Genomic DNA, 25,785 nt, shown 5'->3' on the forward strand with positions numbered 1-25,785 from the left:
GTTGGTGGCGTGGGGGTTTGGCCACAATTAAATGTAATCCCCATGTCAAGTGTGTGTTTGTGAGTGGCTCTGGCTCGATCGCCGCTGTGTAGGGGCAGTGTTGCTGGTGTCGGTGGATCTCCTGTTAGTGTTGGAAGATGAGTGGTGCTATAATGAGACCTGGCTGCATGCCCCCCCCCACCACCCCCCAGCTGTGTTGAAACTGTTTGGCTGTGTTTTTGTGTGAAAACATGCTTTGGGACCTGGGCTGTTTTTCTCCCCTGTTGATGGTTATCTGGTCAAAAGCTTCAGCTTGTCGTTACAGAGTTACGAGTCAGCGGCTGATTACGTTTGGCGTTTGTCTACGCTCGCTATCTGTTCCATCATAACGTCATTAGTCTTATTTAACCACAGACTCTCAAGCTCTGGAACCGCCGTTAAAATGGTGGCCAAATGAGTCACACAGCCTAGGCGGTCCTGTGTATCCGTTGTGCACTTACCCCACGAGACCTGGCTGCGCTTCTGTCCCTCCGCCACGCTCCAAGAAACGTGCCCATAGGCGCGCGCTGCAGCGCATGCTTGCACACGCGCCGGGACGCACTCCAAAGCGAATGCACGCACACACGCTACCCAACGTGAGAGGTGCTTAACCAAGTGAGTGGAGTGACCCGGGGTGGGGGGCACTGTGTCAGAATGCCAGGCTTTTGGAGGTATGAGCTCCCTGGGGTCGGTGTGGTGCCACCTGATGCCTGATGCCTGAGGCTAGTGGCATTGACACCTTTTACTAGTTTGTCTTTGTAGGTCTGGGCTCTGATTCGTTTCCTGTTCTGTGAAATACAGCGAGCAAAGCTATATAGATCAGGCTGATTATATATTGGTGTATTGATACATTCTGATATATTCCTATGTTCAGTTTTGCCTTTTGAAGACTCAAACAGTAACTTTAAGGCAGGGGGCTCTTTCAAAACCTTGGTGTGAACAAAAAAATTAAAGGGAGCCCAATATCATGGCAAGGTTTAATTGTTGCAATTAAAAGAAGCTTCCGGAAGGAGCTGTATTCCTGTACAGCTTTACATCACATGTTTTTTTTTCCTTTCATGTCTATGTAATGTCTGCATTTGGATTTTGCAAGGTGGGGATATTTGTGGGGTGGTGGTGTCCTTTGCCAAGGAGACAGTTCGGCTGAGTGACGGGTGGTCAGTGAGAGTCCAGGCATTCGTGAAAGACCTTTTCCTTTGTGAGTGTCCGAGTGCTGTGGATGCTTGCCACTGAGTCCGAGATGGTGCTAGTTGCTATGATGTCATAGTTGGCAAGGACTTGAGCCGATTGCATGCCCCTCCTCCCTAGGCAGAATCGGGGCCATGTGGTGGTTTGTGGCCCCGGAGCGGGTCATCCAGTGTTCGCGGCCACCACTGACGTTGCCGTGACTGCGTCGTCTGATTAACTGTGGTAACGCAGCTGGTTGGAGAGGAAGCCTTTTTTGAAGTAATGAACGGAGCTGCCACTGGACCCACAGATGGCTGTTATCGTCGACCAGTCCTTTTGTTTCTTGCATGGTTCCTCTTCCCCTCCTCCTGGACATTCCGTAGGTTATTCAAGATGTATAGTGATCATACTTTGGTGCTGTATTTGGTGAAATCTGGTATTGGAGTCAACAATGAACATCAATAGCCTCGTTTCCACTAATGTGGTGCTGGTGCCAGTGCTGGATTTTTTCCTAATCGGGCACTGGTTCCACACATTTCCACTGCAAAAACATGGCTCTGGGCCAGGAAAAAAGGCTCCAGTACGTCACCACAGAAAAGCAGGTCTCAGAATTTGGCACCTTAATGTGAGCGAAAGTGGGATGGGCTATCGCATCCAAACCAAACGCATACCCAGAAAATTCAATCCATAACCGATATAGTTTAGTCTAATAACGGTAATGCTGTCAGTGAAACTTGCCAGCTTATTAGCAGAATAAGGTTACATTGTTTTTTTTTTATTGCGTGAAAAATGAAAGATTGATCTGCTGGCCAGATTTAATAATTAAGTATAAATATTTTGCAGGTCGAATAAATAAAATATTGTGGTGTTTGAGTTCATGAGGCGGACAGCGAAGTTCAGTTTTGCCTTAAAGGGACAGCGGTAAAACTGCAAGCGAGAATAAACTAACACACACACATGGGGGAGCCTCTACAGAGATAAAATGTCATAAAATAGCTTAAAATATTATGGATTGTATTTGCTGAAAGGTCGATCTGCTGGCCAGATTTAATAATAAATCCAAAAAACAAAATACAGATTAGTCTTTACCTTACTTTCACTTCCAACTATGTAACATCTCTGTTCCGTTCTTTTTTGAAACCGATGGAAACACAGAATGGTTCTCAGAAAGCACCAAGCCGGAACCAACCCATCATTGGCACCAGCACCAGCTCCATGTTGGCGGAAACGAGGCAAATGTCATCTAATTTCAGAATATGTTTAGAGATCAATTTTCATGTTCTGGGCACGTTGCAAGGGTTCTAGTGCTCTAGTGACTGAGTTTGGGGTGTTGCCCAAACAGAGAGCCCACACTTTTCTTCATTTTTAAGCTGTGGCTTTTGTTTCTTACAGTGGAAGTGTGTCATGCAGTCATGGGTTTTCATTTAGGTGTGTTTGGTACATGGTTTTTGGCATGCTGTTATCCAGTGGAAAAAGGGGACTTGTGGATGGGTTCCCATGTAGGTTGGCCTGTATGTTAGCCTGTGTCCTTAAGACGTGTGCAGTTTGAGGTGGTGTGTTCACGTCCCCAGAGCTCAGCTGTTGTACCTTAGCTGAGGGCACACAAACTTTGGGGTGAATCCTTCTGGCAGGTGTTTCATCCTTCATAATTTACTAGTGTCTTGACTGGCACTACCTGAACCCTAACCTTGATGATATTATCAGCACGTCCCTATGTTACGGGTTCTGCTGTTTCTGGTACCTATGGTGGTCTCTCTGTGACTGGCGTGTTGGTGTCTTACGGTATCCATGCTGCCAGTATCCCCAGCAATGACTGCCTTGCCCTGATCTATAGGGCTGTGTCAGAGTGGGTGGAGCAGGCCCAGTGCCCCTTCTCTCCTTTCCTTATGACACACCTCCTTTTTTATGTTGCACCAGCCCAGGTGTTGGGTACTGGTCACTGCCCTGCACACCATCTTTCTGCCTTCTCTGACTCCGCCCCCACATGCCGCTCTGCTTGGCTGTGGTTGGTGGTTTTTTTTTTTCTTTCCCCTGTTCCTTTTTTGCAAACCAAGGGACCCTTAAAATATCCAGCATATGGTGTGGGAGACGCGTTTCAGTTTCAGGGCTGCGTTCTGGGCTGCGTCTGTCTTTGTTGATCCTCTCTCTGCCCTTCCCTTTTATTTATACCTCTAAGGTGTTGCTTTCGCCTTCCTGGTGTTCACCAGTTGTCCCGTAATGGCAGATTCTTTTTTTTTCTTCTCCCCCTCTCTAAATAATTACACTGATGGAAGCTCCGGTTTCCATGATGGCTGTAGTGTGTAGGGAACGGGCTGCCGTACCTGGGGTCAGCTGTGGAGCTTTATGTGGGGGCCGCTGGGCTCCCGGAGGGGTGGCTGTCGGCCTCCTGCCAGCACAGGGCCCATTTCTTAGCAGTTTTGCATAGCAGAGGAGAAAAAAATGCATTGAGTGACTTTGAACTCACTCCATGATGTCATGTCTGGTGTAATGTTTTCTCTGCCTCGACTGCGGTGGCTGTTAAATTGCATTAATTACTTTTTTTTTTTTTTTTTTTTTCTTCATTTTGTTTTTTGTTTCGAGCTGTCCACCGGAGAAATTTTAACTGTTTTTATTTCTTGATGGCAATGAGGAAGCTGGCTGGGCATCTACTCCACCATTAGACCCACTTGTTCAGCCAGGGGAGACGCTTGCCCTGCGGTGGAGGTTCTGTCCATGCGCACTCCATCTATGGCCCGCAGGACGTTACATGCTTCTGTTCCACACGGGCCAGGTTGCCAGCGAGGCATGTTGGAGGGGAGGTCTACCTCGCTGGCCAGGCGCCTGCCGGCTTGCTCTGCCCCTAGGCCTGTGGGTGTGGCCTTTCTGTAGACCCCGCCCCCATCTGTGTCCCCCCTTTTCTTTAGGAACAGTTTGCAGTCGTGATATGTGCCTTGTCTACGTCCAGATGTGTTCTGACACTGTTTTTTCCGTCCTGTTTTCCATGTCCGTTCCACTTTCCTTTCTGCTTAAGCATTCATTCCAAATGCATTAACTAAGACCTTATGTCAACACAGTTTATAGGTGCAGAGCTTTAAGGAGTGCTGAGGTCACCCCTCCTGTTTGCGCCATCCTGAGAGCTCTAAATCCTCTGCTTCCTTCATCTAACAGGGACTTTTTACGAGAGTTTAACCACCTATTTCATTTGGACAGATACTCCTGTGGGGTTCTCTTCACCCTTATATTGAATAAGCTGGTTTGTGCTTGTATGTCAGACCACTGATGTTCTCAAAACTGTTCCTTGTTGTGAAAGACTAGCCACACCACCATTCTCTCCTGGGGTTTTCCCACCCCTTTGTGAGCAGAACCATGCCCCCCCCCTCCACAGATGGATGGATGTTCTCAGTGTTACTATTGGATCTCTTACCCCCCCCCCCCCCCACAACTTTACAATATTGGTAATTTTTGTCTCTGAAATTACATTCATGGTGCCTCCATGCTGAGGAAGCCTGGATCTTGTGCAGTGATATAAATGACATCTTGACTGATTGTCATATAAAATTTACACGATAAGAAAATGAGTAACTTCGATAAACTGATATGGAACATTGTTGCGTAGCGCACATCAGCGTCACTGAAATGCACGCAGTTCCTATCAGTCATATGATCTGGACAACCTACGCCCAACAAATGCACAGCAAGGCTGATTGAGTTAGTTAAGGCTGCCACATGCTATTGTTTGGGTAATATCACTGAAGAGAAGCGCTCCCTCAGAGGAGTATCGTGGAAAAAGGAGCCATTCAATAGCCACAACATCTTTTAAAAAGTATATATTGTAGATAAACAAGGTTAAAAAAACATTTATGTGGCGGCACCTTTTGTGGCTTAAAGTCTGTCATGCAACAGACTGTGTACTGCAAGCTCTGCCGAAAACCTGTACCAACTAAAACTGGAAATGCTGTGACCTTATTTCATCACCTGAAGCTTGACCATCCAGTAGATCATACAGAATGCAGAGAGCACTGACAGTCACAGACACCAGCAATTAGGGTTTCCACTTTCAGTCTGAAGAAATGTGGGAAAATCACACCCCGTATTGGACACAGCATTTTAATTACGAGATGTGTGGTAAGTCTTCATGTCAAACCTATTCCCTGGAACAAGTTTGCAGTCCATTCAATTTGTCACATTTTTCATGTTCTGAATCTGTTTAATGGCACTTTTAAGTGAATTTTTAGCAAGAATTGTTCCTTGACGTAAAGAAATAATGACTTTAATTATATTGTGATTAGTAATTATTATGATAAAATATTTGGCCATACCGTTCAGCCCTAGTCTTATGTTTTCGAAAGAAAGCCAGTTCTGCCTTTTCATCCTGAGTGTGAAGGTGCGCCAACTGTTGTAATATGCTTTACAGTCTGTTTTGGTGAACTTGATGCAGTGACATAGACTGTCTGTCATTTGGTGAAATTGCACATTTGGTGTTCTTTCTGATGGCTCTGTGTTTGCATATCTAGAGGATATGGTTATATCTACATGTCCAGGGCCAATCGGTGTGGATCAGCTGTCGATAGGTCAGCAACTCCAGACTAGAGGGCCAAACGGCCGTGAGCAAGAACAAGCACATGGCTCGCAATGAACATCTTGCTCAGCCGTTATTAAAGAATATGGATCTGCTAGAACCAGGAACAGAAAGACTCATGGTGGTTCCGATAGCTGCCATCGCTGTGCTGGGTTTGCTTTCCCTTGTCAGCTGCCTCATGTTCACAACTCTGCAGTTCACACACTTAGAATTCATTTACCATCAAGTAAATAAAACACAAATAAAATGATTTTGGGCTTCTGACTTGTTGATTTCATGGTAAAGCTAACAGATAATGAAACCTGAAGTGCTAAGTGGTAATGCGTAAGCGTAGAAAGGGGCGGGACTGTGAGGGAGGGAAAGCAGTCAGCTGAACATCTGTCATGGCTGCTAGATGTGAAAACGGGAGAGATGGAGGGGCTTGCAGAACAAGACGCATGTCAAATTGAATCTGTGTTCAAACCCGGCGCTCAAAAGCACTGCGGCTCCAGGTCTGTCAGTGTCGAGTACTGATGGTCATACTGTACTCTCTGTGAGACAGTCGAATCATATATGGGATAAGTTTTATTACACACTCACGCACACACCCATGTACACAGACACACACGCACGCATGTACACACACACACGTCCAGAGGTGAGCTGTAGTAATGTTAAGCTACAGGCATGAGTGTGTGTCTGTTAGCCGGGCCCTCGTCCCCACTATGGCTGTCTGCGCTGGTGTTCCTGACTTGTTCCTCTTTAAAGCAGACTTTGGTTTGTGATTGTGATCCCCCCCCCGGTAAGGGAAACGTATGATTTAATAGCAAAGCTATGCTACACGCTAACTGCTGTGTTCCCTGGCCTCGTCTGATTGGTGTGGTATGAGCTCATTTTCCCACTCGAGTGGAGGCTCACACGGTGCCCTGACACGTTGCAGCTATGTTAATAACAGGCCTGCATTTGGTCACTGAGCGGCGAGTCAGTTGCCGCAAGATATGATGCGTATTACCGGTGGTGGGGTAAAACCCTTTGCATGTTTTCGCTTTGGCTCACCGTGTCCGTGACGATATGGATGGTGGCCTTTTAATGACATGCGGCCTTGGCGTGATGATGGACTGCTGATAGCCGTGCTTCTTTGACACTCGAGTGTGTCAGCGTTCCCAAGCTCACGACACTGTGGAAGGACTTCATTCCACTAAGAGGTATTAGTCCTTAGGCCCCACTGGGGGGCACCGGAGGCCTGGGGAACCGGGCTCGGATCCGCCCTAGGTGGAGCGTTTCTCCTCAAGCGGAGCAGGGCACTGCAGCCATTTGTTTTTTCCTCTGCTTTCTGAAAAGATGCAAATGAGTGAGCGTTACAGGTCAGCATGCACTCAGTCATGCAGTCAAGCATAACTGTTTACGCTGTTTCCCAGAACCAGTGACACTTTTTTTTTTCTCTCTCTCTTTTTTTTTTTATCACCAAAACAATTTGAAAGAGGAAAAAGTTTTTGTTTTTCACTTATATGTATGGGTGAATGGTGTTGTGGTTCAGAAGGTGGAAAAAAAGATGGTCAATAACTTGCAGGCTGATCACAGTTGGAGTCTCACCCCGAATTATGTGGAGTACATGGAGGATGGGGGTGGAATGTCGTTATATGTGAAGCCGTATCGTCTGGAGCAGCTTGAGGGGCCTGCAGCTCATATTTCTGTTTCACACAGTCTACAGAAATGCAATTGAGACTTTGATATCATATTTGGTCATCGGCTAGCAGATGTTGAATCTATACAATAACGTCGCCCTATTAATATATTTATTTTCTGCCCACCCCCCCCCCCCCCACGCACTCCCGACTTTCTGAAATATGAGTTTTATTTAGTTTGGGTGCTCAGCTGTTCTTGGAGGATGCTGCAGATGTATCACTGCCAACCGGCAGTGTTCCACTTTGGTTTGGGCCCACTTAGGCGTGTGTGTATGTTTGTGTGTTAGTATGGGAGTGAGAGATGGGGGTATGTATGCGTGTGCGTGCATGTGTGTGCATGAAGCGGACAGGGATTTATGTGGGTCAGAATAAATGACACGCCTGATGCGGCCCTAAGTGACCGCCTCATAACAAATGGATTAGTGACTTGTCCCTTCAGTCAGCAGCCTGTCCCCCTGGCCCCATACTGACCGAAAAGATCAGACTCTGGATGGGCTTCATCCCCCACAGCACCAGCTCTGCTTTCCCCAGCTGCCCCAAGGCCTTCTAATGGAGCCGTGTCCCTTATTTTTCGGCAGGTATGGATGAGAGGACGGGTCAGGCATCCTGGGCCGCTGGTGGCCAGTCCAGTCCATCCTACGAGTCCAGGGTAAGGTGCACTCCATCGACCACGCCTAGATGGCGGCCGTGTGTGTGTGTGTGTGTGTGTGTACGCATGTGGTCATGTTTTATAAAAATTTGTGACTGCAATCAAAACACTAAAAATGTTGAAAGTCACATTTTGATTGGTTACTTACGGTTATGGTTAGTACTGGGTAGGTTGTCATGTTGGGATTAGGAATACAAATCATGATGTACTGTAGGTGTGCGTGCATGTGTGCTCTCCGAAACTGTGCTTAATCATGTCGGCTGGAGTGCAGCCTCACCCTACAAATGAAATGACGATGATGTCCATCTCCTCCTCTGGGTCGTGACGAGGCTGTGACACTCTGCTTCTCCGACAAGCTTGTGTTTCCATTATTTTAAGTTCTGCGTTGCGAGCTGCAGGACTTTGTTTCATTTGCTTTCCAGAACAAAACAAAAGAGAGAGGAACTGATAGTAAATGTATAACCAACTTATTAGGATGTTATTTTTACTGTATAACATGTGGCTTGAGTTTCCCCTGTAAAAGAACCCAGTGCTATTTTTATTTTTTTTCCCCCTTCCTTGTGTTTTCTTGACGTATGCATACTGAACTGAAAGTAGGATGGGAGTTTTGTAGATGCTCGATCGTCGCGGGTTTGGTGCCCCTGGTAATTGAGGTGCGCACCCCTCTTGGTCGACATTTTCCTCATTTCCTTCTCTTGGGGCAGACATCCGTGCTGAGCATCCTTTGCCGTCAGTCTGCCGTCAGCCACGGTTGGAGTTCGGCACAGAGGCAAGCGTCGCCTTGTTTACACTCTGGCGCCTTTCCCCAAGCACCGCGCCACGCCGTGGCCCACGGCTCCGGGTCCCGTGCGTGCCATGCAGGCAGACAGTATCCCAGCTCTAGGTGCATTAACGGGAGCCTCTCTGCGGCGAGGCGGACAGATGTTTCCCCGGCGCTACGGGGGCGGTCATGCTGGGTAGCCTGCCACAGTCACTCTGCTCCAGGCAGGAGTGTTGATGAAAGAATCAACGTGTGATCTCTGGGTTTTAATTAAATCTGCTCTTGCATCAAGTACAAAAAAAAATATTTATTTATTTTTTTAAAGGCTAAGCTTTTTTTCCCCCTCAAGCATAATTTTCATCTAACTTCCAAGCGCTTATCCTGTGCAGGCTGTTAAAAAAAAATCAGGTTGCTAAGGTGTCGTCTGTCCAACATCCCCTACACACACACACAACACACACTCGTTTGTGCTCATGTCTTTGTGAGGACTCTCCGTTCTTTTCTGTGCAAAAAAACCCTAATCCCGACAATGACGACCATAACCCTACCCCGTTCTAATCTTAACCATAAGTAACCAAAAAACAGACTTGGCATTTTAGTTCTTTGATTGCAGTCACAGATTTTTATAAAATTGAGTTTCCCCCTTTGGGGACCAAAAAATGGTCCTCACAATTTCAAAATAACAGGTTTTTGTCCCCACGATGTAATACAACCATAACACACACAAAGTGTGACACAAATCTACTTCACACACCAGCAGTGTATCCGGCACCTCCATCCATTTCCTGTCAAATTACAGTTTAACCAAACAAATGTGAAATGTTGACTGGTGACTTTCACGGTGTTTTCACTGTGACCACTTTTGTAGCACATCCACACGAAGGCCTGTCCTAAATCAGGCTGGTGTAGCAGCCCATTTCCGGGGCCTACGCAGTCCCCCTCCATATGCATTTATTACCTCGCTGAGTCACAGGGCAGTTTTATGGCTTTTCAGTAAAGGTGTGCAGTTTTGCTCTCAGAGGTCCTTAAGGCCGCTCTGGGGTTTAAGCTGACCAGAATCTGCCCCCATTGGTGGATTTGGGGCCTTTGGCACCCTTGGCTTGAGCTGGCCTCTCTCTTCTTGCCGGTTGAGTCCCTGTTCCCTCTTATTCAGCTACACCGTTGTGAATTTTGGGTTTTGGGTTTAAGCTTGAAGCCTGGGCCTCCGTGCAGGACCTAGCAGTTTCTGCAAAGGTCCAGCTGAATAAACAGGTGAATGTGGTGAGCACATAAGCAGCATGAATTCACCTTCTTCACAAATAAATATTGCTGGAGCATGCTGGCCTGCATGCAGCTGTTCATTTCACAGTTGTGTTTTTTTTTTCTTTTCTAAAAATGCCCCAGAGTAGGTAAAAGGCAGAGCTTTGTCAGGGTAACACAAATTTTCCCCACATCAGAACATTCTTGAATTTTTTCCACCTGCGGCCCGTCACGCGGCTCAGTGGAATAGCGTCTGCCCGCCGCTGCCACTGTGATTTGGAGCCCGGCCAGCGGATGGCGATGGTGCACGGCATGCTGCGCCTGCTTCAGGGTGCCCATCTGCGGCTCGCACGGCGGCCCACGGGCAGACGCACCGTGTGTGCCGTTGGTCTCCTCATCGTGCTGTGCGGATGTGGGGAAAAGGGGGGTCACATGCAGGGGTTAGGGGTGTGGTCAAGGGCCCATAATGAGGCCGGGGCTGCTGACCTCTCAGTTAAAATAGGTGGGGAGGCCGTGCCCCTCCAGCACCCCCACCCAGCTGATCGGTTGGTGTGTGTGTGTTTATGCTGTCATGTCTTTGCTTCACCTTGTAGCCAGTAAAGCCATAAAGAAATGGTCTCCATCACTCTGATTTAGCAGATGTATCTGGCCAAAGCGACATACAGACTGGAAAGGAGGGTCAGTGAGTCTCTGGAGATATTGGGGGTTAAGGGCCTTGCTCTGGGACCCAACTGTGAAGGCACTCTGCCAACCCCGGGATTTGAACTGATGACCTTCTGATTACCAGCGTAGCGCCCTAAACCACTGAGCCGCACACTGCCACGCGCCGTTGCTCGTATGTTTGCTCTGTGAGCGGTGGCTCATTAAGGAGCCGCGTCGCACCGGCCTCCACCGGGGGCCGTATCCATGCGTCCTGCGTGGCTGTGGCTGGCCAGCGTCCCTCGTCCATCACTGGGCTGACCATCGATCGGCGCGTAGGTCCACCTGGGAAGCGGCGCGAGGCGTCGGGGCGCTCAGGCGAGGCCACCGCTCACATTGCATGGCTCAGCAGCCGGCTGACAACCACTTAGGCGGAGTGACGGTGCGCGGGCGACACCGCGGCCGCTGGCTGGCGGGGGGCAGGCGCCCCGTGATTGATGATCGGGCCGGGCCCGGGGGAGCACGCTGGGCCATTACTCCAGCGCCAGCCTCCTCCTTGTCTGCGTGACATGCGTCTCTCTGTAGTAGCTGGCGCCTGGGCTCTGCAGAGGGGATCCCGGAGGCGGGTGCATCTCCCGTAGCTGTGGGTGTTTTGGGTCAGTAGCAGACACCATATGTAGGGGTGCAGTGAGGGTCTTTCTGGCAGTAACTGGATGCTTTGTCCTCTGCCTTCGAAAGTAAAAAGTTATGTAAATAATGTAAGAAAAAGAATTAAATCGTTTTTAAAATGGCCACAGGGTTGGTGTCCAATGGGGAATTCAGAACGAGAGGGATTTGTGGTTAGAAAGCTTTATTTTATGTTCCGTTTTATTAAATGCACACTTCACTGTGAAGAGGGGAGCTGTTTGTTTGCATTGATAGGCCTGTGCATGATACCTGGTGGTTAATGTGCCCCGTTTGCCTGTGAAGCTGAATGAGGGTTTTTCTTTGAATTGCTACTTCTCCTGCCCCCTGGTGGTGAGCGCTGCGGTCACATGGGAAGGCATCAGGCTTCCTCTGTACAGCGAGGAGCGCTGGTGTTAACTTGAGCACTGACTCACTGGCGGGACTCTGACGTGCACTGACTCACCAGTCTGCCCTTGACTCGCCGCCTCCTAAGCCAGTTCATGTCAAGGGCACTGTGAAATTATCAGTGCATTAAGGAGACATTTATGCTATCAATGAAGGAAGCTCACTGTCAGGCTGCACCTTCCTTTTGGGCCGTATCCGCTTTGCTGGAGTTTGCCCTGGACCAGAAGGTGCATGTTTGTGTGCAGGCAGAAAGAATGACAAGGTGCCCTTTCCCCTTAGCCACATAATAAGAGCCTCTCCGCGTAGGTTAGTGTGTAAGAGGTGTGGATACGAGACTCGCTCTCTGAGGCGGCTTGACCCTCGGCCACCTCCCCGGAGATGGGGGTGGGCTGCTCTGTGGCACATCTAACACTCGGATCTATCTCCCCTCCAGGCCTTCACAGGCAGTCCTCATTACGGTGACCATTTGAGTGACAGTCGATTAGTATCCCACGAAGGATTGTCCTCATCACCTTTTATGAACTCCGGCATGATGGGTAAGTAGGCGTTCCATTCTCTCAAAGAAACTTCCCTTTTACAAATGGCTCTTTCTCGAGGGAAAGCCCTGTTGAATTGAGAGAGTTGTCACCCAGTGTTGTGCTGGGGGATTAAGCCCCCCCCCCGTCCCCGTCCCGTCCCGTCCCCCCCGTTGTTTTTTTTTTTTCAACACCCCCTCAATTTCTTTACCCGTCCCCCCCCCCCGTCCCCCCTAAGTTTTTTTTTTTTTTTTTTGTTTTTTTTTTTTGTTTTTTTTTTTTCCTGTGGCAACACTGTGCAGAGGCTGTCCCTCCCCCAGGGAGGAAGTCACACCATCACTGCAGTTTTCCATCACAAAAGCCTGGCTCTCAGCCATCAGCGAAGCCATCAGCAATCAGTGAGCATTTACTGCAGAGACAGCATGGGGGTGCGCTGGAGGCGCGCTGGGGGCTGAACTGGAGCAGCCCGAGTTCATTTAATCCACCTCTGATAAACAGAGAGGCCAGGGTGGGGGGGTGGTTCCCTCCTATGATTTACATGCCTCTTTACGCACCCCGGCCACGGCATATCCAGACGGCAGAGTTGTCCAGAGCCATCGCCATCCTTCCCTAGAGACCGGTTGCCATGCAAGGTGGCACGCTTACGAATGGATGGCGGCACGGAGAGGAGACTGGGAGAGGGCATGTCGTCACGGAGCGCGTTCGCATCGCAGAGTCGCATCACGGCTGCCGGCAGTTGGCTCCAAACCAGGATCCCTCTGTAATTATGCTTACAGGTTGTGAAATGGGAGCCGGCAGAGCACAATGGAGAAGCGTGTAGCAGCGCGGCCCAATTGTGTGCCTGAATTGCCTGTGCTTATCTGCGCACGGGATTGGGAAGCTTGCAGCCTTGCTTTCCGCTGCGCTGGATTCCTAGCTCTAATATCTGGGATTTACATGGAATTATGCCTTTCTGCACAAACGTATTACATCAAGTCTGTGAGGTTATTACTAACCGGTGGGAGGAAGCTGGAGAGTGGGGGGTGTGCCCTGATGTTTTTAGGGGTGGGGGGGCATCTAGTCACTGACCTATAGTCGCAGCCATTGTCACTGTGCTGTCTTAATTAACCTGGATTACCCTGGCACAAATTGCATTCACATACGTATACCTTTGTTCCATACTGAGGCTGCAAGCCTGTCTCCCATGTGACATTAATGTTCTGTAGCACTTCGAGTGCATGGTGTGCAACATCAGCCGACCAGTAGACGTCACCTCGCGCCCGTGTCCTGGCCCGTCCGGGCCCTGAGCTGCAGCTCACTGTGACCCCTGCCTCGCTCTGGTCTCCTGTCCTCCTCTGATCATTTCTGATGTCGTAGCTCGGTGCCGCCCAGAGGCCCGGCTGTCAAGGCCGCGTGCGGGGGTCGCTTTAGGTTCAGCCCCCCCCAGCCCATGATCGCCGCTGTCGATCTGTCCTGCTGAGACTCGTTGAGCTTTCAGAGCGCTGGCCGGCGGGTCGTATCCCCAGCTTCTCCAGCTGGCCGACCCCTGAGTGGGGCTCTGAATTGGGACACTCAGGGTGGGTTTCAGGCTGCTTCTGCCAGCCAGCTGAATGTTTTGTGCCTAGCGATGCTTCTTTACCAGTGTCCTCTTTAGTGGTCAGAATGTAATCCATTCCTCATTCCCAGCAAGAGGAATGTCATCCTGGTAGTCTACTCCTTGTCTTGACAACAGATGCCAGAGTTTTAAAAATGAAAATGAGCTTTAATGCAGCTTGGTAAGGGTCCTGCTCTTCTCAGTGACTGTTACTATCCGCTCAGTAAGTCCTTAAGGTCAGAATGAGGTCCCCTCCTCTTTGGTTATTCTGGTTTCAATGGGAAGCCCTCCCAATATTGCTGAGTCATTCTCAGTGCACCGAGAGCTGTCAAAAAGCCCCCTTTCCCTCCTTATCTCAACTGCACTTTCACTCTGCTGTTAGCATCTGTCCTGTTACTCTTGGCCTGTCCTGTTACTCTTGGCCCGTCCTGTTTTGGTTTGGTGACTCATAACGCCGGCCTCACGTGTCAGTTACAGTGCAATGTGGCTGTTTGGCTTTTGTGCATACTCCTTATTTCCCAGAATACATTGCATCCGGGGCACAATGTCAGTCGTGACAGAGGGTCGCCCTTTGTTTAAAATGCACAGTGCTTGTGTTTCAGCTGGGATGAGTCGTGTTCCTCTCCATTGGGTGGATTTTAACTAATCTGCTGTGTGCTCAGTTTGAATTTAAAACTGAACAAAGTTTCTTCCTTTTGCCCCCCCAACCAGTCCACGTTCTTGTTTTTTTCCCTCCAGCTACAAGCCAGGTCCTACTAATCAGAAAGCGTTTGATCGCTTGGCTCAGGAATGCTGGTATTGGCTTGAACGGAAACCGAGACTCCTTCTGGGAGCCTGAGGATGGGGTGGAGAACCACTGCCTTAATTTAAACCCCCCACGCACGTCGTTGGCCGCTAATGAAGTTCCATGCTGTTACTTAATATGTTAGCTCATGTAACCGAAGTATAATGGCAGTGAGTGGCGGCCACATTGAGAAGGAAATCGTCGTTATCTGACCGAGCAGCACTTCTGCAGGAGTGAGGATGGGAGCGAGTGAGCGAGTGCAGTTCAGAAGGGCTGTCCCGCACCCCCCCCAACCCCCCCCCCCCCGGCTCTCTGTAACGGGCACCGTCGGGGGATAACGATCCCTGTATAATTCAAACAATTACTGCTGCAGATAAGCTAAGAATAGCAGCCTAGTGATGACTGGGGGGGCCCTCTGCTCAGATTTACACAAGTCCCACATCCCAAAGCCTTTGTCTGGGGCTGGCCAGGCTGCCGTGAGTTTGTTCCGAGGGGTGGGGATTGTGTGGGAGGGAGGGACCATTAAGCCCCTTTCAGACATGCACTGTCCCACTGAACTTGTCTAGACATTATCCGACGGGGCTGTATGTGTGAATGCAAATGTCCGAATGAGTCGCACCAGACATTAAACAGACGATAACCTGCTAGCTCCCTAGTACAAAGTCCGGGCAATTTCCGATTGACCCCCATGTGTGCATGGAGCAGGAAGTTGTCTGGAGAATTCACTGCAAGTGAGAAGTTGTTGTGTTGATGACATTTCTATCGTGTGACTGGCGCAGAAATGAAAAAATACAGACAAGTAGAAAATTCTGTCAGTAAGGGCTGACAACGAAATCATCCACTAGATTCAAGGAATGACGAGAGACTCAGCTGCGTATGATAAATGACAGACTGGCTACATGAGCACGGTGTAACGTACGAATGACAGACCGGCTACATGAGAGTGGTGTAACGTACGAATGACAGACCGGCTACATGAGCGCGGTGTAACGTACGGATGACAGACCGGCTACATGAGCGCGGTGTAACGTACGGATGACAGACCGGCTACATGAGCGCGGTGTAACGTACGGATGTCAGACCGGCTACATGAGCGCGGTGTAACGTACGGATGTCAGACCGGCTACATGAGCGCGGTGTAACGTACGGATGTCAGACCGGCTACATGAGGGCGGTGTAACGTACGGATGTCAGACCGGCTACATGAGCGCGGTGTAACGTACGGATGTCAGACCGGCTACATGAGCGCGGTGTAACGTACGGATGTCAGACCGGCTACATGAGCGCGGTGTAACGTACGGATGTCAGACCGGCTACATGAGGGCGGTGTAACGTACGGATGACAGACCGGCTACATGAGCGCGGTGTAACGTACGGATGTCAGACCGGCTACATGAGCGCGTTGTAACGTACGGATGTCAGACCGGCTACATGAGCGCGGTGTAACGTACGGATGTCAGACCGGCTACATGAGGGCGGTGTAACGTACGGATGTCAGACCGGCTACATGAGCGCGTTGTAACGTACGGATGTCAGACCGGCTACATGAGGGCGTTGTAACGTACGGATGTCAGACCGGCTACATGAGAGCGGTGTAACGTACGGATGACAGACCGGCTACATGAGAGCGGTGTAACGTACGGATGTCAGACCGGCTACATGAGAGCGGTGTAACGTACGGATGACAGACCGGCTACATGAGAGCGGTGTAACGTACGGATGACAGACCGGCTACATGAGAGCGGTGTAACGTACGGATGTCAGACCGGCTACATGAGAGCGGTGTAACGTACGGATGACAGACCGGCTACATGAGGGCGGTGTAACGTACGGATGACAGACCGGCTACATGAGGGCGGTGTAACGTACGGATGTCAGACCGGCTACATGAGAGCGGTGTAACGTACGGATGACAGACCGGCTACATGAGAGCGGTGTAACGTACGGATGACAGACCGGCTACATGAGAGCGGTGTAACGTACGGATGACAGACCGGCTACATGAGAGCGGTGTAACGTACGGATGACAGACCGGCTACATGAGAGCGGTGTAACGTACGGATGTCAGACCGGCTACATGAGAGCGGTGTAACGTACGGATGACAGACCGGCTACATGAGAGCGGTGTAACGTACGGATGTCAGACCGGCTACATGAGAGCGGTGTAACGTACGGATGACAGACCGGCTACATGAGAGCGGTGTAACGTACGGATGTCAGACCGGCTACATGAGAGCGGTGTAACGTACGGATGACAGACCGGCTACATGAGAGCGGTGTAACGTACGGATGTCAGACCGGCTACATGAGAGCGGTGTAACGTACGGATGACAGACCGGCTACATGAGAGCGGTGTAACGTACGGATGACAGACCGGCTACATGAGAGCGGTGTAACGTACGGATGTCAGACCGGCTACATGAGAGCGGTGTAACGTACGGATGACAGACCGGCTACATGAGAGCGGTGTAACGTACGGATGACAGACCGGCTACATGAGAGCGGTGTAACGTACGGATGTCAGACCGGCTACATGAGAGCGGTGTAACGTACGGATGACAGACCGGCTACATGAGAGCGGTGTAACGTACGGATGTCAGACCGGCTACATGAGAGCGGTGTAACGTACGGATGACAGACCGGCTACATGAGAGCGGTGTAACGTACGGATGTCAGACCGGCTACATGAGAGCGGTGTAACGTACGGATGACAGACCGGCTACATGAGAGCGGTGTAACGTACGGATGACAGACCGGCTACATGAGGGCGGTGTAACGTACGGATGTCAGACCGGCTACATGAGAGCGGTGTAACGTACGGATGACAGACCGGCTACATGAGGGCGGTGTAACGTACGGATGACAGACCGGCTACATGAGGGCGGTGTAACGTACGGATGTCAGACCGGCTACATGAGAGCGGTGTAACGTACGGATGACAGACCGGCTACATGAGAGCGGTGTAACGTACGGATGTCAGACCGGCTACATGAGAGCGGTGTAACGTACGGATGACAGACCGGCTACATGAGAGCGGTGTAACGTACGGATGACAGACCGGCTACATGAGCGCGGTGTAACGTACGGATGACAGACCGGCTACATGAGGGCGTTGTAACGTACGGATGACAGACCGGCTACATGAGAGCGGTGTAACGTACGGATGACAGACCGGCTACATGAGAGCGGTGTAACGTACGGATGTCAGACCGGCTACATGAGAGCGGTGTAACGTACGGATGACAGACCGGCTACATGAGAGCGGTGTAACGTACGGATGACAGACCGGCTACATGAGAGCGGTGTAACGTACGGATGTCAGACCGGCTACATGAGAGCGGTGTAACGTACGGATGACAGACCGGCTACATGAGAGCGGTGTAACGTACGGATGTCAGACCGGCTACATGAGAGCGGTGTAACGTACGGATGACAGACCGGCTACATGAGAGCGGTGTAACGTACGGATGTCAGACCGGCTACATGAGCGCGGTGTAACGTACGGATGACAGACCGGCTACATGATCGCGGTGTAACGTACGGATGACAGACCGGCTACATGAGAGCGGTGTAACGTACGGATGTCAGACCGGCTACATGAGAGCGGTGTAACGTACGGATGACAGACCGGCTACATGAGAGCGGTGTAACGTACGGATGTCAGACCGGCTACATGAGAGCGGTGTAACGTACGGATGACAGACTGGCTACAACTGAGATGCGGCTGAACAGCTAACATCTTCCCAGCCTTTTGTTCACACCATGTCCTGCCTCCTGCATGCTCTATCGAAGCGACACCCCCATAAAACAACCAGAGTATTTCTATTGGGTGTGAATGTGACTAATGCTCTCCAGGTATGTGTCACATGTCTGAAAAGGAAACTCAGGAAAATATCCGGACCTGATTCTCTGGATGATATCTGCAGTTCATGTGTGAAAACGGCTTTAGCTTGCAACTTGCTTTTAGCTTATCCTGTGACTTGCATGTTTATTGAGACCCTGTGACCATTATATGAGTAGCCTGTCTTTGCACCGCCCCCCCCCCCCCCCTCACATGTTCCCGCCCCATGTCCCCCCTGCTGAGCGGCGGATGGTAGAAGGGAGAAGGGGTTCTGTTCAGTGGGATCTTTCCTCCTCCTCTACTGGTGTTGATCTCCTTACCAGTTGCTGCTATGAACATTTGTGTGTCGGGGGGCTCCTGTATTCCTGTATTCTTATGAATCCAGCCCGGTTCCTGGTGATGAACCTGCATGTCTGCATCTGTACTTTTATCTCTGCTGAGTTGCTATCCCCCCTCCCCCCCCCCCACGCTTTACCTCATCTTGGTGACTCACACCACACTTGTCTGGGATTGGCAGGCTCTTATTTGATGAGTTCATGCCTCCCCAGAAGTGCCCCACACCCCTGTGAGCTGCACCCACTAGGGGCACCTCGCACATGCCCCGAGGTGTGTTTTTTACACTGTTTCTTTTATTTTGCTGATTAGCCGCCTTTTAACTACAGCCACAGCTGGAGGTTTGGTTTAAACACTCGAAGGCCTTCCCACTGGCCCCAGAGAGCTCGCAGGTCCCTCACTCTGTGCTGGAGCCCCAGATGGAGAGGGTGGGGGTGGGCCTCAAATGCACGCCCCCCCGCCCCCCCGAAGGCTGGCTTCTGCTCCAGGTGGACAGAATGTTTTAACGCACTGCTAATGACCCCCAGTGCCGCTGGTCCTGGCCGCTGGACTCTCCACCACTGCTCCCCCCTCCAACCCCTGCTGGCCTGCGGCTTGAAGTTGAATGTGTAACATTGAGACTTCTATACCTAAGTGGGGACACCATAGCCTAGCCTACAATTACACACTGTGCCCCCCCAGCTCCTGATTCTTCACGTGTGCCCTCCATGTTGGTTTGCTCTTGGTTCCTCAACCCCATGACTGCAGAGAGGGACTACGATAGACTTTCCTGCAGCGCAGAAACACTCATATCTCTGAGACTGGAGTAGGATGGAATGGAAGGACTGGGTTCTCGGACTTGCTTGATGCACTGACTCACTCTGCTCTGCTGCACTCACTCGCTGACCATGCTCACTATGTTCTCTGACTCCCTGGGCAAGGTGAATTGCGGATCCCGCAGAATCAAATTGCCCAAAGCGGATCGGCCCCTCAGAGAGACGGGATGGCCCTGGGAAGACGCAGGGTTACAGTCACACTGGCGACACATTCAAAAGGCCGCCATGTCAGAGCAAGACGAGGGAAGAGGGGAAATCAGATAAACAGCCCCGGCGAGTCAGAACACAGTGAGTCAGTGCACCCAGTGCGTCAGAGTACATAGCGTGTTAGCGGACCCCACGAGTCAGAGCACCCAGTGAGTCAGCAGGCCCTGGCCGGTCCGCTCTGGGCAATTTTGATTCTGTGCTTTCTGACTTGCTGAGTGCACTGTCACATTCGCCATTGTGACTCTCAGGATCCACTGTCTCCGACTGGCTGGATGCGCTTAATTGCGGGGCCCGCTGACACTCTGTGCGCTGTGCCTAAGTCGGCGGTCTGACTAGCAAGCCGTGCTGACTGCCAGGGCCTGCTGACTCACTGGGTGCTCTGACTCGTGGGGTCCGCTAACACGCTATGTACTCTGACGCACTGGGTGCACTGACTCACTGTGTTCTGACTCGCCGGGGCTGTTTATCTGATTTCCCCTCTTCCCTCGTCTTGCTCTGACATGGCGGCCTTTTGAATGTGTCGCCAGCGTGACTGTAACCCTGCGTCTTCCCAGGGCCATCCCGTCTCTCTGAGGGGCCGGTCCGCTTTTTTCTTTCATGGCTGGCATCCTGGCAGCTCTGCAGAGAGGAGGGGGGCTGGGGGACCGTAAACTGCTGAGTGCTTAGCTTCTGCTCTCCTAAGCTGAGGTAAGGCTTCATGCTGCTTATGTCCCCAAAGCGACCTTGGACGCCTGGGCTCTGGCAGTTGTCATTATTATGGAGCTGTAGCTTGAGCATAAGCATTTTAATGATGTAAACTGTTAGCAGCGCCGTGCTGTGTCGCTGTTGGCAGAGTCGGCAGCGGTGCCCCTGCTGGCTGGCAGACTGAACACCCTTCCTGTAAAACATGCCTGTAACACGTCACGATGAGCGCCGAAGAAACCCCTCCTCGGCGTCTGAGGCGACAGGGTGACGAGGGCCAAATGGAGCCTGTGCCCACGTCTGGAGGGGCGAGGAAGTGGTGTGTTGTGGTCAGTGCTTGCAGGCACTTTCATCTCCCCCATCTTGTGCTCTCTGGAGACGTGCATCTCAAGGCAGCTGGGCCTTCAGCGTGGTCAGGTGCTCTGCCCAGGTGCGTGTGCTGTTGGTCCGCCCTGACTGCGGGGGTAGTATTAGCTTGGAGGGGCACCCAAGCACACTCGCCCCCCCCCCCGGCCCACTGGCCCCGCACTATCTACTCTTGCGCTTGGTGGAGCATGAAAAGCTGGAGATGAGCTGAGGGCACAGGTCCCTGATCCGCCTCCCCCCCCTTCCTGGCCCGCTCTCCCAGGCTCGCTTCCGGCCCATGCAGCCCAGATTCTGCGGCACGCGAGCCCTTGGATCCTCAGCTTGGAGAGCGTCCTCGGGACGCGGGGCGAGTGTAAGCCAGCATAGCACTGAGCTGAGTTTGCGGTGTGCCTGAGCATGTCGTGGCCTCCGTATTGCCACTGCTCCTGTTTTGGGGCAGCAGAAGGGCTTTGGACGTCCTGTTCTGTCCAGGGATTGAAGCTGCCTTTGTGTTCATGGCTTTCATCACCCCTGTTTGCTGGTGCTCTCGGGTTCCTACAGAGTGCTGAGACTCGCTGTGCCTCCAATCTGCGTCCATGCTGGCCTGCCCAGCCAGCGCCCAAGGACTGGGCCTGCGAAGCTGCTAGCCTGGGCTGGGGGGGCTGCCTCCTAGTCCGGGGGAGGGCACCAACCTGGCTCTCCTGAGACCTGGGTCCCATGGTGCATTTCAATCCTGCTGCCCACTGAATGCAGAGTGTCGCCCAGTGTGAGAGCCGACAGAGCGCTTTGGGTTCGACGTGAGTATCGGGAGCAGGGGCTGGCAGTGTCTGCAGTGCCGCGTGAGTTATGGTGAGGGAGCGTGAGTGGTGTGTGAATTCCCTCCGCGGTAGCAGGGAGCCGCAGGAACTGCCGCCTGGACTGGAGAGTGTGTGCGGTCACAATTATCACAGTGTGGGGCCCAAAGGTTCTCAGAGCTAGGATTAGGGTTATGGCCACAGAAGAAATAAATGGTGAGTCCCCACAAAGATATGAGTGTGTGTGTGTGTGTGCGCGTGCATGAGGGCATGTGTGAACGTGTGTCAGTGCGTGAGGATGCGTGTGTGTGTGTGTGTGTGTGTCAGTGCGTGAGGATGCGTGTGTGTGTGTGTGTCAGTGTGTGAGGATGCGTGAGTGTGTGTGTCAGTGCGTGAGGATGCGTGTGTGTGTGTGTGTGTCAGTGCGTGAGGATGCGCGTGTGTGTGTGTGTGTGTGTGTGTGTGTGTGTGTGTGTGTGTGTGTGTGTGTGCGCGCCCCCCCGCCCTCTCACTGCTTTGTGCTGCCTGGGGTCCGGATGCTCTCAGTCCTGTCTTTTAGAAGCTGCTGTTTATGCATGTTACACTTGCGCCCCCCCCACCTCCCACCCCCCATCGTCTGTGGCCTTCCTGCCCCTTGCCCCCCCCGTGCGTGCCCGTTGCCGCCTCCCGCCCCCCCATCATCCACGGCTGTCCTGCCTCCCGCCTCCTGCGCCTCCCTCATCTGTGGCCATCCTCCTCCCCCCTGCCATTGTTTGGGCCCCCCACGGCGGGGGTCGAGCCGCCGGGCTCCTTTGAAAGGCGGTATAGCCAGAGAGCCTGGCCGCCGTGGGCCGGATCGGGAGCCACGGCCGTCCCGCCTTCTCCGCTCCCCATATGGGCTCTCTGACGTCTTGCCGTTTCATGCCTATTGTTCAGCTTCCTGAAGGACACCAGACCCGTACACAAACTTTGATGTTGCACAATGGATGCTATTGTTACCGGTCTGACTAATATGGTGTAATATCCTTCCTCAGATGAAAAGTAATGCCCCTTTTTGCCCTCTCTGCCTGGGTCGTAGTTTTGTGTTTTGGCCATTGGGTAACCCCTACCATCAGCGGCACCGGGGCTTAAGGGGCTCACGTGTGGTGCTCATACGCGGGCTGGGGGCTCTCGGATAGCCGCTCCCAAACCCTCCGGTGAGGAGGATGATGTGTGATTATGAAGTCATCAGCCGTGGGCCGCCGGCCCCTGAGGGAGCCCCACCCTCTCGCAGGGCCTCGGGTGCCATTGATTGGTGGCCGTGTGTTTGAGCCCGATAGACTGTGAAATGGTCCGCTGCTGCACGGCTGCGTGGCACCTGCGGCTCGCCGGGGTGATTGATTGGTTTGGTCATGTGGAATGTTCCCATCTGCTCCACAGTCACCCCCCCCCCCCCATCTCTGAATAGCGGGCGCCGGCTGGGGATAGTCAGACTCGGAAGCTGTGAAGGCCAGATCAGATCGTCCCTAAAACAAACAATGTCCTGCCTCTATTGCAGCTGTTATATCTGATTTCAGGGATCGGTTGTCACAATGATAGTCCGTGACACGACTGTACCGAACATGTTCACCTCCCAGGCTGCAGTCGGCCATCGGGATCCATTTCCTTTTGTTTCTCAGCTGTTTTTAATCTGCCTGTCCCGATAAGACCCCCCGCCCCCGACCCTTGCCTGATGGCCTGTGATGGCACTGTCTCTGTGTAATTGATCGGTTTGTTTAACCTAATGCCTAATTACTCGTTGCAGCATAGCCGCGTTCATAATCGCAGGACGTGATAACCGGTGACGTTTCAACAATAAGGGGGGGGGGTATCCAGATGAGGCCTCGGTAACATTTGCATGAGTCGTTTAAATGAGCGCACTGTTGACAGAGCCATTATTAACAGGAATGGATGCGGAGCTGGGATGGTGAGCGGGAGTGAGCAGAACTTGGGTTTTGGCTTGAACGCACGCGATGGGGGGGGGGGGGGCTGTTTCCTCAGGCTCTGTGTGGGTCCCTCCCCCCCCCGGCCCCCGAGACCTTCGTCGTCACCCTCTCCTGCAAAACAGCTTTTATTTACTGCCAGGAAAAAACCTGTCACAACATCAAAAGGCTCCGGCACGACCGGGAAGGGGGGAGCAAACAAAAGGGGCTGGTTCAGAGCCCAGACGCTGGCAGAGAGCCCCCCCCAAAACGCACGGCAGAGACACACCACTGGCCGCCCCCAGCCTTTGTTTCTCACATGTCCCTGTTACTCTGCTCTCACTAGAGCTTTCCACACGCACATGCACAGTAACCCCCCCCCCCCCCCCCCAAATTTGTTGTCCCTTTCCTGTCGCCTTTCCTGTTTTTCATGGTACTGGGGCTGCTCTGTGTCGCTGTGTCTCTGGTCTGTGCTGCGTGTCGCTGCAATGGGGGGAATGGGTGGTACTGGAGGGCCAGCGCTGTGAGCTGCTGAGTGGGATGGGGGGCCAGTCTGGGGCCACGGGGCTGCTGCGCAGGATGGGAGTGCAGGGTGCTGCTGGGTGGGATGGGGGGGCTAGTCCACGGGGTCGCAGGGAGGGATGCGGGGGCCAGTCCGGGGCCAAGGGGGGCCACAAGAAGCTTGTTGTTCGGGGGACGCCTTACCATCCTTTGTGTGGCCCCTCGGAATGGTAGGAAGAATCGGCGGCTCACTGGGGGCGGCTCACTGGGGGCGGCTCACTGGGGGCGGCACGTCTGCCGGCCAGCACTGCATGCAAACTAATTGCCTGTTTCTGTGCCTGTTTTATGTCGTCTTACTTTTTTTGAATTGGTCCCCAGGGATACTTAGATCACTGCCTCAGTACCACACCAAGGCTGGGGGGTTGGCACGGGCACTCCAGCGCAGTGACGCGACCTGCAGGCTCCCATTATGGGCAGCCATTTTAACCCACGGCTGTTTTTCCTCTTAAAAGTAAAGCCGCAGAGCTTGTGACCTGATGGCTCTTGGGGTGATGCCAAGTGCCCCCAGCCAGCTGATCCCAGAAGGGGCAAGGCCACGCCCCTGCCAGGTGTCACGCGTGTGCCTCTGCCACCCCGCAGCCCCATTAAAACGGGCAGCATGATTGAAGCGTGCCATCTCGTTGGGCCGCAGTTTGGGTTGCTGAGAGACGCAGCGCTGGTGGTGGGGTGCCAACTATGCATGAGTGCACCAGTGTGACTACCCGGCGAGATGTGGCCGTTGGGGGGGGCGTTCACCCCCTACTCCTGTGTCCCGTGACACACACACACACACACGCGCACTGCCTGTATGCCCCTTTAGTGATGGAGACCCGTCAGGCAGGGGTACCATAGGAGGGGGTTGGGGGGTGAGGAATGGAGGCTGCTAATCGAGGTACTGTGGATGGCATGCTGGGGGCCAGGCCAAGAGCATGATGGGATTGGGAGGCACCGTCTGAGGTCAGGGTGGCCGTGGCAGTTAAGGAGCCTGTTAATCAGTGACCTCTTTATGGGATCTGAGTGTCCGTCCCTCTGTGCTGACGACCCCGTCCCCCAAACCCCAGCATAAGTGAATGATTAATTGGGTGCCTGACGTGTGTGTATGTATCTGTGTGTGTGTGCGCATGCATGTGCGTGTCTGAGGGATATGGGGGGGTGGGGGGCTGGCGGAGGTTTCACAGCTGTGCTTGCTGGCACCAGCTTGCCCAACGGCGGCACGTTAGCCAGCAGCGGGCTTGGCACGGCCGCTTGCCAGTAACACTTAAACAAATTGCGGGAGCGACGGGCGGACGGGCGGGCGGGCGTTGGGCAATCTCTCTCTCTCTCTCTCTCTCTCGCGTGCTTAGTGCTGATTTCGGGCGTTCTTCAGGACCTTCCCCTCGCGGCTTCGTTCCTTATGCAGATCAGCCTCCTGTGAGCCTTTGTGCTTCCTGTCATCATGCCTCTTCTCTTCCTGTCTGTCATTCAGTCATGGCCCTTCTACAAATGACTTATTTCGTTCTTTTTTGTTTTGTTTTTCCTTTTTTTCTTTTGCGGCTTCCAGTCGTACAATCCAGCTAAATGACACACACACACACACACACACACACACACACACACACACACTGAGGTGCTATTTCATTCAGAGGTGTGTCGACAGCTCTGGCTGTCGACACTCCGCATGTGAAACTCCACGC

General features: G+C 52.4%; 1 protein-coding gene across 4 annotated transcripts in view; it reads left to right on the forward strand.

Annotated features, from left to right (window-relative positions):
- LOC111846776 (transcription factor 12-like) overlaps positions 1-25,785 on the forward strand; it is a 70,852-nt gene that overhangs the window by 11,569 nt on the left and 33,498 nt on the right. For all 4 annotated transcript variants that reach the window (XM_072698311.1, XM_072698308.1, XM_072698310.1 and 1 more), the window contains 2 exons: positions 7,986-8,056; positions 12,199-12,301. In XM_072698311.1, the coding sequence (XP_072554412.1) occupies positions 7,986-8,056; positions 12,199-12,301 (174 nt within the window). The remainder of the gene's footprint in view (positions 1-7,985; positions 8,057-12,198; positions 12,302-25,785) is intronic.

Source organism: Paramormyrops kingsleyae, chromosome 13 (genome assembly GCF_048594095.1).
Source record: "Paramormyrops kingsleyae isolate MSU_618 chromosome 13, PKINGS_0.4, whole genome shotgun sequence".
In the NCBI taxonomy this organism is placed as follows: domain Eukaryota; kingdom Metazoa; phylum Chordata; class Actinopteri; order Osteoglossiformes; family Mormyridae; genus Paramormyrops; species Paramormyrops kingsleyae.